We start from the raw sequence: 15102 nt of genomic DNA, 5'->3' as shown, positions 1-15102 counted from the left end.
TTTTGTAGTGTACTACAATCACTGAAAATATATTTTAAAGAAATTTTAATATGACAGCAAAACCAACTTACCGTGTTTGTATGTAAAGCACAATACAAAATATTGGTCAAACTGTGAAAGGCACAGCAGTCTAGCCTTCAGGCTGCACATCCAATGGACCTACAAATACAAGTGAACTGCAGCTGTCCACAGAATTTCATCCACTTGCCTAACTCAATTTTGCAAGGATGATTTGCATTTGTAGATATTATTATTCACATTCAAACGTGAGAATGCCCCTTTCAGACAACATTGTGTCTAGTGTTTTAAAAAAAATTTCCTCTCTTTAAATTGTGTAAAGGGAAGGTATTTTAAACTCTGGCTTTTGCAGACTAAAATGTGCTATGCAATGATCACTTGCATATAAAGGCAGCAAAAGGGATGCCAAAATTTAAGTTGAGAACAGTGATGACAATGGCAGTACTTAGTCTTGGTATAATGATATTTTTTCCTTCAAAGTCTGGGCACAGCTAAGGACTGGTATGTATTCTCCTCCATATAGCAACATATATGTAACCGGGGAAATCAGAAGAAGAGAAACACAAAGGCAAAGTCAATGCTTAATAATGGGAGACCTTCCACAGCAAGTCATAGCGGGTTCAGGGTGAGACCCATGGAGAGCCCTGCTGAGTTTTGTGAAGATCTCCAGACCGCTTGATGCGCATAGCCACAGCTCTTCTGTCTAGAACTTGGGTTCCTACAATGTGTGTTATGAAGAAAAAAAAAAAAGTGTATGTACAGACTGATGTCCATTGAGCTATGGAGAAAAATAGCTTATTTTCTTCACTGTCACTTAATTACATGTTGCCCTTAATTTTTATCGCTTAATGCTTTTTTTTAATCCATCATTTGGTAGATCTATGGTTCAGATAAAGTCTGAAGTTTTAAGAATGGCACATACAAGTAAGACTGAGTATTTAAAGGCACAGACACCTGTCTATTAAGGCATCTAATACTACCAGTGAAATAAAATGCTCAGTGACTTGTTCAAAGGCTTAGAAATTTTATGTGATAGAACTGGGAGCTGAGCTCAGACTTCCAGACTCTTTGTCTTGACCTGAAATGCAAATCTGTCCTTTTTCTGCAGGAAAGGCCACCTTTCCATAGGTTTTAAGGTGTGAATAACACCACAGGATGCTCACACACAGCATGGGTAGCTGCTGGTGCCATTGTTCAGAGAAGTGAAACAGAGGTCATGACCACTTGTCAGTAAAATCTCAGGGCTCCATCTGTAAGAGTAAAGGCACCAGAGCCAGCTGCATAGGTCCAATTCCAAACCGAGTGATTTCAATCTGTCCCTCTATAGTTTCTCCTCAGTTTAGTTTGAATATGATCTTTTCCTTCAGCTTTGTGTCAAATCATTCTATACCATTGGTGCTCTCCATAAATTCACTGCTGCCTTTCTCCCCAGGGAAAGATAACTGCTTCTGCCTTGTATAGATATTACACATAAATCCTAAGTAGTGGTGACTCTCCAAAGGGGTCCTTGAATGAATAGATAGAAATCATTACCTAATGTTAGGCTGCTGCACTGCTGATCTTCCCTATGACCGACAACATATATAGTTTAATTTTTTTGCCATTAGTTCTTAATATGGACAAGTTTCCCCGAACTTCTTTCTTCCTCTTCACTACATGACACCAAAGTGAACAAGCAACAGCCTAGCAGTTCATAGCATTTGTCTATGTCCTCACTACCTTTTTTGGCAATCCAATAATCATATAACATATTTTTAAAGTAAAACATTTGTAAGATGTTTTAGAATTACTTTTAACCTGTGAATCAGGTACAAACATCATAATGGAAACTATTTAACAGGCAAAACCAAAATAAAATAGCTTATGTGTCTTTGGAAACATAAATACCTACTGAAAAGAAAGAAAGAGATATTGGGTGACTCTGCCACACTGGCCTCTCTGTCCATATCCATTTCCCTGAGGGCTTTGGCCCCCTCCCTCCCCCTGATGCATGTCAGGAATTTCCTTTTGTTTTTTACTGAACTGGCCCCATCACTATGATGGTGCCATCTGGCATCCAGATATTATTGTTTGCCCTCTTCCTCTCCTCCCCCTAGCCCCCCCACTTTTTATGACTAGCACCAGGGTTATTTATGGCAGTACGTTAAAAGCTGGGTATGGTGTTAACATACAAGAGCATTTTTCAAGAGTTAGAGACAGAAATCTTTTAAACAACCCTTCACCACCCATAAACCCAATCTCATTATACATAGAAAAACCCATGCTTTTTTAATCACGACTGCTGCTCTTTCTGGCTCTGGCTGCCATGCTGTGCTGATGTAATGAGCTCCAGTGAAAGAGGTCAGACAGAAAGATACTGTGGCTTCTCTCTCAGATAACATACTTGCAAAGCCTGGTGAATTGTCCCTTCAGAGATGGACAGCAATAGCAGAACAATATGTATGACAACACAGGACAGCAAGGACTTCTCACCTGAAACATTTGTCCTAACAAAGATTACAATACTTTCTTACAAACCTAGAGTATTTCATAGTAGTTCTGTCAGCAATTAATATTTAATTGCCCCCGTCTAGGAGTGCAGCAGGTCAGACAACAAAAACATAACTATCCCCTCTAGACTTCAAGTGGCTGAACTAGTTATGATTAATTCTTTGAGCAGCAGAACTGATGAAGACCAATTTAACATGGATTTATATTTGAAGACTGAATGCCCAAGTGGATTCTCTGGTATCTCTTAAGGATTGAATCCCTTTAGAAACCTTTCCTTGAACTGGGGAATTGTAGGGTGTCAGTTTTCTATCTAGTCATTTATTTCAGTGAAATGTGGAAAATACTACCACTGAGTTTCATGGTGAATATTAACCAAATTTGACAGAGGGTTAAAATTCTCTGTGATGACTTTATACCTCTGTCAAATTCAGTTAATAGGAATAAATTCAGACATTACTGAGAGAAGAGGAAGGCAACTGACAGATAGACATATACAGACAAAATTAAACTCTAAGACGTGCTTCCTTTAGAAATTCCTGAAGAAATAAATAATGGAAGGCACTACATACAGATGGAATAAAAATGAGGCATCTGCTGCTCTAGCAGCATGCATTAGAGAATGATCACAAATCACAGGCGGAAGGACAATGTAAAAAAATGTGTAACTTTATAACTCATAGTATGCAATTTCATAACAAAAATCGTATTCAATAGAAAGTCATAAAAGTCACAAGACAGCAATACAGAGAGTCACAAATATGAGAACTCAATGCATAGAAGAAACCCACTGAAAATTACCAGCTTTAGTTTTTAAACTTCCAGTCAAAAATAAACTTTGAAAAGGACAATATAGCTGCTTATAGATGGGGTTTGCTTTCTCTGCCTGAAGAATGATAAGGAAGAAAGGGTGACAGTGGTCAGGGAAGAATGGTCTGCTGGCTACAAAGAGCAACCCTATCTGTAGAGGAGAATGGTGGCAATGACATGGTGGTGTAAGAAAGCTCAATAAGAGCCTCAGATGAAGTGTAGGCAAAGAATGAGTCCTTACTGACATCTGCCTAAGTGCAGTCATGAAATTGGTAATGCACCAATACAGAGTGAACAGTAAAATCACATAAGCACAGCTTGTCTGAAGAAACTTCCATTACTCCAACTTTCACTAAACATGCTCATGAAACACAATACTGCCTTTTCAGCACCTGGCTTACTGTGCCCCTGGATGCCTTTTGCTGTTCCTCCTGCTCTGCAACTGTTCCCCTTCCCCTCCATGCTGCCTCTCCTCTGCCCATCATTCCCCTGCTGCTGAGCAAAGGAGTGGGGTCTCAAAGAAAGCCCATCCTGGCTGCCCAGCTCAACTCCCACACTCAAACCCTGCTCAGCCAGCTCTGCTCTATTGAATCAGAGAAAAAAAAGGGCTTCCTCAGAGAAGGGGAAGCAAGCAATTAAAATCGTTTTTTACAACCCCTTGTATGTTTTCTGAAAATATTTACAGCAAAGTAACACACTACAACATGCTTAGGAGTAAGACAGTAAGAAATTGATGGTCTTGTTCTAGTTACATGAATTCACAGTCAGCAAAATAGCTGGCCACAATCACATGCTGTCTTATGCCAGCTAGTGCTTGATCCAACATTTAACAACTCTTGACCATTCCAACACTGAAATTAGCATGCACCTACACTCATCAGCCAAAATATGCGAGTGATAGGCTGACATCTGTCAGCATGGTAGGCCATGGAGTATTATATTGTTTCTCTGCATAGCTGCAGAAACATAGGCCAAAAAGTGCATTATCACGTAACACACCTTGCTTTTCAACTAGCTGGTGTATTTGAAATTCCCACACAGCTGAATGAGGACAAGTGATGCTACAAAACTGGCATCAGAGTTGATTGATTGTTGGTTGTATCTTGGTGAGTTCTGAATGTTTTGTCTCCTTTTTTATGTCATTACATACAGTTTTTCGATCTAATAACCAGGACCTAAAACGAATAACTGTTTAAAGTTAGACATTAATGAAAACCACTATTAATAGTGAGGCACCAAAACCAATTTTATGTGCAAGTTCACTGTTCAAGGTCACTGTCAACAGACTAGATATTCTGGAACAATATGCAGATGGCTGTTAGAGTATACAGATGGGGATTGCATGGATGGCCCTTTCAGCACAAGTTTTCTAAGTTTTTATTTGGTCTTTCTGTCTCATGCCTTATCACTAGAAATCATTCCAAACTAAACACGAGGCATAGAGATCTCTGAGCTTTGGGAAAGTGTGCATAAAGATCCTGACTTTGTGCCCTTTATTTTAGCTGTTATATAAAAATCTATACTTGAATTTAATTTAATGTCAGGTTGATTTCTCATCAGCCTAAAATAAAGATTATACACCCTCCCAGAGCTGTGCTTTGCAGGGAGAAAAAAATATACAAAATTCACCCCATAGCAGAATGAACCTAGTCTGGACTGTGCCCCACTGTATTGGTATGTTATTATCCCACTGGTATCACTGAAGCATTGCATGAGATGGGGTAAAAAGATTATAATGTCTTTGCAGAACAGGACCTTTATTGCCCCAGAGCAGAGAACTATAAAGTAAGGAAGTGTCCTAGCTGCACTTAAAATATTTTAAAGTTCTTAAACCCCTTTCCCTTTATATCTCTCAAGGTCTGTTTTAATATCACAAGTAATATACCCATAAGGTTTTCTAGAATATTTTATTAAAATACAGGTCATGATAAATAAAAGCCTCTTCATCTTTCCCTGTTGGTTATGCCTGTTCTCTACAGCCCTCTTCTTGTTAATATTTAAAGCTACGTATACTCATATATATATATATAATTATGCTCTTTTTCTACAGTACTGTCAACATTGTTCACAAAATTTATCAAAAAAACTCTTAGTGTAACAAATTGTTCCAGATATGACCACATATCAGTATGATTCCTTTTGATAAAATTCCTGATAATACATCTTCTTTATGTATGCTTCCAAGGGTTATTTACAGTTTGATAAAAGCACATTTAGCTAAGTGGTTTAGTATAGTCACAAGAAAACTCACAAGATAATAAACTGCACTTTACAAATGAAAAATGAGTACATTCACAAATATTGAATTTACTAGACTTGGACTCAGAATGAATCAGCCTACAAAGTCCATAAAACTCTGGAAACAGTTGAACAACTCATTATATTACATATGATAGCTACTACTGATATATATACACACACACATATAAGTATGTGTGTTTGTATATGTGTGTATAAATGTGTGTGTATACACATGTATGTGTGTATATACATGTATTTATGTATACATATGGCAGCTGGATTAAAGTAACTTTTATTTTAAGGGCTTTATTATGTATGTCTCTACCCCTATTTCAATGTTTCATTTTCAGATTACTTCAGTTTAACCATGCAAAAACTGCAATCATATTGCATAAGGAACAATGTTTTTTGGTCTAATACACAGCTGCAGTTGCAATAAAAAGTGCCATGTGCTCAGCCATGAGGAACTGGATACTGATTAAAGCTTTGTACAGAGGTTACAATTATAGCATGCGTTTATCACAGTTCCAGAATAAAAAATCCAAAACATAATCTTATCAGTATTTTTAATTTCTCAACCTCATTGCTAAAGGTTTATGTGGTACACCAGTTTTACTGCAGCTCCTTTTCATTGCAATTTTATTAGGCTAAGGAAGATTAATTATCCATAAATGACAATAAAACTCAATTCTGAATGAAATTCTGAGGGTTTTTTCAAACCACTAAATATTTCTAACTTCTTCTGCAGTCCTGCTATTAATGAAATTGAGCACATGCAGAAGCTGCTAAACTGTATTTTCAATAGCACCATGTGAAGAACCTGGCTACACCAGGTCAGATTCATACAGTCAGATTTTCTTGCTGATATATTAAAAAGGTAGGTATCAACCCTAAGTAGAAATGTTCTTTTCCAGCTTTTTATTGTAATATTTTTTCCTTCAGCATTACCTGTAAATATTTTATGCCCTCTACCTCTTTCTAACTCAATGATATTTTTTTCACAAAACAAAAGACAAATGAATCAGAAAAGAAAAAACAAAAAGTTACAGTTAAGGGACATAATGAGTTAATTTCATGTATTTAGGAGGAAAATGTACATTTTCCATCATTTCAGGCAGCCCTAATGTGAGGGGACTGTCAATGTATGCACACAGGCCAACCTGCCATCCAAGAAGGCCAGCAGCAGGAGGAAGGGCTATTAATAAGGTACGAGGTGCTGACTGAGATCCAACTTGCAAAGGTGGCTGGGCAAAGACCATGAAGTGGCTAGAAAAGCAGGAAGGGGAAAATCACTGAAATGATGAGGTAAGTGATGATAAGGCAATTCAAACCACAGGGCTGAGGTTTCTAGTTTATTTTCCACTAAAATGAATTAATTTAATTTGCTGTTACTACACTCTTCCTGGGGGGGAGACGTAAGGGAGAATCATCACTGGCTGCCCTGTATTTTACCTTTTACTTCACAGGGGTATTGTGAGACTAGAAAAAGGTGCTAAGCTGCAGAGATACAGTGGCAGTGGGGAACATATAACTATGTAGGTAGATAGACTTTCACTATAATATTATTGTAAATTACCTTAAATACAACATGTATGTATTTGCTCAAATTAAATCTTCATTTGCCCTCTTGAATTCTGTCTCTTCATACCTAAGTGTGATACAGCCTTAAGCCCATTGATTTCCACATGATTAGGTTTAGCCTTTACATTACACTCCAATGAAAGCAAATTACAATTTCAAGAGACAGTGTTAGTTCAGCACAAGCCCCAGATCCCCACATCATGAGAACCTGTTGTAAGCAAATTTTTAAGACTTACGATGGTTCTTCAGACACCACTGCTCCTTCCTCCAGCTCTTGAGCCTGCTTATACCATGGCAACTTTGCTTCCACGGGAAGTTTCTCTATGGAACAAGCACAAGCATGTGAAAATAGGAAGCACTCAGCAATGCTGCTACATGTGTCAGCCTCTCCTCTCTTGTCGATCATGCCTGTGACTCACGTGTGCCTTCATCCATGTAGAGGCTGAGCACAAATAAGAAAGAGAGAGAAAGGCGAGCAGGAGAGAGAGAACAAAACTCCTTTGTCACCTGGACTATAACGCTTATAAGGTTATAGGACCAGATAGTTCACTGTTGCAGCTAGAAGGGCTATGGTGTTCTACAGCCAGAAAGGAGTATTAAATCACTTTTCAGACCATACAATTGGGCTGTAAAAGTCGGACCTTTGGAAAGTATTTTTTGGAGGGAGTCTTGCAAGTGTAACAGGCCTCCATTGACATTGCAAAGGCAAAATGTATAAAATCCCTGTGTTTACCCTTAAATTTTAGAACATTAGAAGACACATTAAGCTTGGTTTTGATAGGTTACAAAAAGGAGGAAAATCCTCATTTGATGAGAGATACCACAGAAAAACAGAAAAACTGTAATAACATGGCCCAGCTATACTTTTCAACTTTAAGTTTATCAGTTCATCAGCTATGTGGATTTAAAAAACTGAGCTTGATACTTTTTCTGTCATTTCTGATGGAAAACAGTAGAGCTGCTTTTCTTCCCCTCCAGGATGTGCACACAGTGTAATGAGCTGCTCTGCTCTGGGGAGTGCAGGGCCATGCTGCTTCACAAGCCAAACTCCGCTTTCATGCAGCGTCAAAGTGGAGTATTTGAGCTGAAGGTGGTGGAACTGTTTTAGCTCCACAGGGGTATAAAGCAAGAACAAATTTGGTACTATAATTTGAGAAGGAGCTCTGCATTTCAACAAAACTTTCTGGGCTAGGATCAGGGGAAAAAACACAGATAAAAGGGAGTGACACTCAGACTGCTGAGGAGAACCAGGGCCAGACCTATTTGCCACTCACAAATCACCTAAGCCTTTCAGGTTTACATAATGCCTGGATTTGTACTTGCCAACGGGAGCAGATTAATGTCATTCAGAATAGTCAGGAATTTTCTGTGACTCTGTTGCGCACAACAGTGAGCCTTTCACATATGCACACGAAATTTCCCACCTGTCAGTTGTATCATAGAGCAATAACAACTTACAACTTGATTACACAGCTACTGCAACTTTAGTCAAGCAAATTTTCTTGGAGCAAGTTATTAACTGAAGAAAAAAGGGACAGTAATAGAGTTACTATGCCTCTCTCTTAGAAATAGCTGGCCAAGCGCTTACTTTAACATATTTATTAGTGCTATTTAAGGATGAATATTTGCCAGCACAGCTCTTAGTTTAATCTATATTTTACTGCATTTGTTATCCAAAATATGTAGGAGATATTTCTATTTATATGTTCTGCAGCTTGTTTTATGGGTTTTGGAAAGCTAGATCTTACTTCTGTGCTTTTTTTTGCTTGGATGCAACTGCTTATAAAAAGCAAAAGCTCTTTTGTACGTTTGTCTGTTATGTGACTTTTAAAATAACTTTTCAGAGGTATAGTTAATTATCATCTACACTGTAAAATTTGTTAGAGGATTAGAAATGTTGATGTTGTACAGTGTGCTTTGACAAAAAAAAAAAAAAAGGAAAGACTAAAAAGCACTCCTAACATAAGCTAAGGAGGAACTGTTACCTTTGGAGATTAAAGTAAAATCTCTTCTTTTATAAAACTGTTCCAATAAAAACACTTAAATCCTATATTTTACAGAGAGTTGTATTAGATGAATACACCTACTTTATTAAAACTGAAAATCATTACTTAATCCAGGGATATCCTATTTTTTTCCCATTATTGGTGTAAGATAAAGTGCCTAAGTGCTTGAATAAACTAAAATGAAATAAATTACATGAACTATTTGCATTCTATTTCTGTTTAGCACAGTGTGTTAAAAGAAGAGGGAATTCCACATTTTTTGTCTTGCTGCTTCAGTCATCTAGGAAGATTGTTTTTCTGCTTTATATTAATTCAGCTCCAGAAGGAAAAAGCAGGCTAAGATTAAAACATTCAGTAGAGGAGAGGTACTTTGCTACTTCTACTGCTCTAAATTTCTAAACTCTAGATTTGTGAAATAGAAACAACAAAATTCCAACACATAAATAGATTTGGATTGGAATAGGCCTCTGGATATCATCTGGTCCAACTCTCTTCTGAAAGCATGGTTCAGCCTTCAGATGCATGGGTCTTCAAACATTACCACTTGCATTATGGAGGGACAACTGTGAGAGTGTTGTAGAACCAAGATGAGGAGTAAAATTAAACCCAAGCAAAACAGTATGCTTTTTGTAGGACTTTCCATCCCATGGGAAAAAATGGGAGAAAGAAATAACCACCTACAATCAGAAATTAATTATGTATGTAGTGCAAAGGGCAGCACAAGAGTTTATTCAGGGTAAAGATGCCAATATGTTGCAAGGGTGGTCTTCCAGCAAACAGCAATTTACTTTGTTCCCAGGCAAGTCCCACTGGAAGAGATTTCTTGAAGAGATGCAGGTAAGGAAAGATTTCCTAGCTGGTCCTGCAGCCTTCTCAGGTTCCCTAGGCAGAAGTCAGTTGTGGGTGGTTTGCAACACCTGATTTTTTTGTGTCTTAGTGCATTTTGCTTACACGTATGCTGCAGGCAGACAGGATCTTGCTTTACCTGTGCTCTGAACACCATAAACAGATACAGCCCCATAACAGCAGCTCACTGACTGAGCCCAAACCCACTGAATCTCTGTATCAGGCTCAGAGTCATGCTAACACAGCCACAGGGACTTTTTTTTTTCATCTTGCAAATTGGACGGAGTGAGCTCATGTCGGCCAGCAAAATACAATCCAAACATACTCTACTCTCCAGACTCCCTGTGGCCTGGGTTTTGCCATTTTGGTGGCTGGCATACACAGTGATTTCTCATGGTCCAGATAAATTGGAATCTTGAAACTTGGCAAGTGTGCCCATCACTGGCCACTGAGTGCAGAAATTAAAATTCCAAATTTCACTGTTCCATCTTGGACCAGCACAAGGTCACAGATCACTCTTATTTCACAGGGCTTCATAATAAGTGCTCTTAATATGTATCAGGATGGCAATTCATTTTTTTAAAAGAAATTTATTTCTTCTTATGGTGGGGTTTAAGTCTCCAGTTTAGGGAAATTAAGTTCACATGCAGTGCTGTAGCCCAAAAGTGTCCGTAAGTTAGTCAGCATACAGACACAGAGGTTGTATTGATAGAGCTGTGTACACACACAAACACATGTACACTCATATACCTGTGGAAATGGTCAAATAACTGTGTCTGCAGCACTAGGCCACTGCCCACTAATCCAATCCAGTCTCCAGGACTTTTTCTAACATTCCTACCCCAAAAGAATGTCCAAACAGCTGCAGAAATGTTTTATCCTTCTCTCAACAAAATGTGGGGCATTTACCCCAGTATTACTCTCTGTTTGAGGCCCAGGTCAAGAAACATTTCTATACAAACTGAGTACTCCTTGCTATAAGACACTTCAAGTCTAACAGTCTGCCAAATTTTGCAGCCTTGCTAGTAAGAGGAACTTCATTTTGGGATGTACAATGCTTGCTTCTGACCTATTTCAAGCTCCAAATTATGAACAGGCACTTTAAAATTATGGTTACATTTATCTACCATAAATGTTATTTATTTATTTCTTTTAAAATACAGGGCAAATTTAGCCCAGACACAATCAGTGAGGTCAAACCTGCTTACACAATGGTCAAATTTACAGTTATATTGCTTGGTCTGCTGTACCACAAGTTAACAGTGGAAACCCTGGAGCTTGTAAGAAAGAGGAAGGGGCCAGCATTCACTTCAGGCTGTTAGCAGGCAGACTGGAATAGGAATGGCAGGCCTTTAAAGGTGCAAATTCACAACTGAGTGCAGGTGGAAACAGTGCTACCAGCAACAAACCAAAACTGCTCAACATGGAAGAGCTCTGAAAAATGTACGTGAACCATTCTGCTGTGTTACCTTTGGGTTTGTAGCAAGGAGTGGGTACTATGCATTCTTCTTTTATGTGTGGCTTTGTTTTAGGACTACAGCCTCCTGTATGCATCCCCCTGTGATCAATGCAAAGGACCACACGGTACCTGAGTCCTTGTCCACAGGTCACAGTGCACTGGGAAAAAAAAAAGATAAAAGAAGTTGCATGTGATATGTTACAGGAGTGATAAATAAAAGGTGAATATGCAATACAAGTATGTGTACATCAGTGAGCAAAATATGATGCAGAAACACCGAGCCCTGAACATAAGTTATTCATCATAATATTTGGTAGTTATGGATGAGGTATAAAACTGACAGAAATTTGTGCCTTTTTTCTCTGTACATTTACTTGGTTTGGACATTTTGCTGCTGGATTTCTCTCACAGTATCACTCTCTCAGAGTTGGCTACTTGGCTTGTGGCCATCTGTCCCATATTGGATATGCTCAGTAACACGCCATCAGTTTCATCTGGAGCCACTCTGCTTTGCTTGCACAAAGTACTGGGGCTTATGGGTTAACAGAGGTGACACTCAGCTATTTTGGAACATGGCACCGAACAGAATGAGAAACTATTTGGGCTTTCTTCCCTCAGACGCTTTCTTTAGTATTTTTTTCATTTATATTTGGTAAGGTACAACAATTTTTCCCCCTGTACAGATTGTTTCAGAAGTGGTTGTACAGGAGAGGATCAAAACTACCAACCAGTGTGGAGGGCTATGGACACTACCAATATTACTTTGCTTTTGGATAGCAGCTTTCATCTGGAAATCACTAAACACTTAGCAATCAGTGAAGAACACCTCAACTGCGGATAAGCTAGCTTAGCTTCTAAAACCCATTTTACTTGTTAAGAAACTAGGGTGGTGAGAAACTACATTTAGAATTAAGTCTTTATGTACAAAATCGAAATACTTTTCTACTTTTGTAGAAAGACATTTCACAGACATTTACTTTTGAAAGTAAAAAGAAGGAATGGTGAATCAGGAACAGACAACTGCAAGCATCAAAGAGCAGAGTAATTTATCGCTTTGTGTATTTCTGGAAATTTCTCAGCAATTCATTATATTCAGTTTATGGCTGAAAAGTTGTAATAAAGAGATACCATTACATGCTTACTGGTTTTCTTTTGTATATTTCATTTTTGTTCCTAGTCTATTATTAGTAGAAGTTCACTAATTAACATTACAGATCTGATATATTTTTCCATCATTCTCCTTAACCATGTTAATCTTATTAGTACATTATTCCTGAGTATTTACTTTGCAGTTAGACAAATAATGTAATTTAGAACAAAGGTCATGGTAATAAGGAAAGAAAAGTAGTGAATGTTCCTACTTCCACAAGCTCACTAAACTATGAGATATATTCTTAGTGCTGTAAATACAAAATCAACAAAGCTAAGCTGATTACCGGAGACCATTCCTGAGCAAGCCACTTTGGGCAGTCAAATATATTGCAAGGCTGGACAACAGGCATCTTTGGAGTATACATGCATTTCCATTCTTCCACGGGGCTGATATGTCCCTGAATGTCTTCTTCCACACATGAGACACTGCGGCTTTGAATGCCCCCTCCACAGGATGAGGAACAGGCAGTCCAGGGTGTACTTTCCCATCTAGGGAAAAAAAAGCCCAGAACAGAGAGGCATCAGGAAAAGGAACCCCTGCTGCCCCCACCCTCACCTGCACCCCCCAAATGCATAAACTTCTATCTGCAGGAGGGTTTTTTTTCTGATTAATGTCAGTAAAAATTAATCATATATATATTTTCATAAGTGGCCAAAACAGCAAAGCACTCTCATGGCTCCTGTCTCTAAATCACAGGTTAGTAAATATGAAATCTCCTCTCTCCCACTAACCCAGTGACTACTACTACAGAAACTCTAAATACTTTTAACTTAATTCCTTTTATTTAATTGATGGGATTACCATATCATCACAATTTGTCATGTTCTGAGGAATCTTTGTCACAAATCACTGGAAGCTTAGTGTGCTCTGAAGCTGATGCTCCTTTTGCAAGAACATACAGGGAAACAGCAATGTTTCTTTCCAGGGAAACAATTGAGTTGAAGAAAAAAAAGATGGGAGGAAATTACCAAAAAGAAGATGTGACTATACTAATAGGGTATGTGGCCTCTGATGGTTAAACCACATGGGTCTTGTTTCCTTACAGTTGAGGCAGTGAGAGGAACTGAGAAACCATCTTTTCTCTACAGGTGCCACTTGAGAATGTAATGACAAATCCACAGAACAATGTGAAAAGCTATGCATACTTACAAGGATAATCCTTTTTTTACAGTGATGAATATACAATAATGTAGGCATAGTTTATACAGTACTGTAGGCATTGTTTTATATGTGTACCTGTCTCTCTACATACATAAAATAGTCTGCTATTTCCTCTCTTATATTCAAGGCATTGTCACAGAGAGGACCCGGGACTGTTGTCATGATCCAGTGTGGCTATTCCTGTGCATGCCTGATGGTATAAAAGTGTGCATGTTCTATCTACCTGGAAACACTTCACAAAATCTTTTTTTTTTCAAAGACAAATGTTCTTTTGAAATGAATATATGTCCTTTTGATATCCTTTTGATAAGGACATTAGAAATAATGTTTGAAACAATTATTTTGGTCATAAATTTTCATTTTTTTTACTTAAAAAATAATTTTTGTGGAAAAACCTCCACCTGTTTCCTCTTTTAGGCAAGAAGGAAAGAAAGGGAAAGGTGAGGATTTTTTCTCCCACTTAAAACAAAGGAATTATTTTTATTAACAATTGCAGGACCACCAAGATTGTTAAACAATATGAAAAATGCTTATCTTTCCTTCTGATTTTCAGCACATCAACCCATCTTTTTCTCATCAGCTCCAGTACACTTAAACACTACCCACACTGGGCTACTAGCTGAAACTGCCATAAAACTCAATGTGAAATGGCTTATGTTAATACCTGTTTATGAATGGTAAAGCCACTGATTAATTCTATGACTTACCACTGAGAAGTGGTGAAACCATGTTTACACCATGCCGTATCCATCACTGTGTGCTCAGCATAAGCCACATATGTCACAAACAGTTAATTTTAGCAATGTTTTTAGTTCAAATGTGTTACCTGTGTCACTACTGAACAAGTTTCCCAGCATACAGCTTAGATATCTCACCATCACAAATCTAAATGAAGAGGCCTCTGACTGAAACTCATGAACAGCAGGAATTGCTGCAGCCAGCCCGAGCCAGCTTTTCCCAGGCATAAAAAGTGATGGCACCAGGGCATTCCCTGGAGTCTTTGGGACAAGTTTCCAGATGCCTTAGGCAACCTCAGTAATACCAAGCAGCTTAAATCTAGGCAAGCAGTTTGGTCCTCGGGTTTTGTACGAGTGTAAGATGTAAGGTGAAGTTTCTCTGTTGCACAGCTCTTAAAGCAGTGTCACAGCTCCTTTCAAGGTACAAGGGGAGCAACATAGAGAATTTATGAAAGTAATTGGTGGTGCATTAAAAGTGAGCACTATATCCGCTAAACCATACCTTTCCCTCTTTGTGATACAATTCAAGGCTGAGGGTTTGCAGTAGGGAAATCTTGCAAAGATGCCTTCCCAGATTTGCTCTCCACTTCTGCCAGAGTCTTT

At 38.3% G+C, this 15102-nt stretch overlaps 1 protein-coding gene across 3 annotated transcripts in view; it reads right to left on the bottom strand.

Annotated features, from left to right (window-relative positions):
* The window catches only part of ADAMTSL1 (ADAMTS like 1), a 476591-nt gene that overhangs the window by 82430 nt on the left and 379059 nt on the right, over positions 1-15102 (bottom strand). For all 3 annotated transcript variants that reach the window (XM_075019771.1, XM_075019770.1, XM_075019772.1), the window contains 3 exons: positions 12885-13089; positions 11459-11606; positions 7374-7458 (listed from right to left, as the gene is read on the bottom strand). In XM_075019771.1, the coding sequence (XP_074875872.1) occupies positions 7374-7458; positions 11459-11606; positions 12885-13089 (438 nt within the window). The remainder of the gene's footprint in view (positions 1-7373; positions 7459-11458; positions 11607-12884; positions 13090-15102) is intronic.

Source organism: Buteo buteo, chromosome Z, assembly GCF_964188355.1.
Source record: "Buteo buteo chromosome Z, bButBut1.hap1.1, whole genome shotgun sequence".
NCBI lineage: Eukaryota > Metazoa > Chordata > Aves > Accipitriformes > Accipitridae > Buteo > Buteo buteo.
This window is presented reverse-complemented; position numbering and strand designations above follow the sequence as displayed.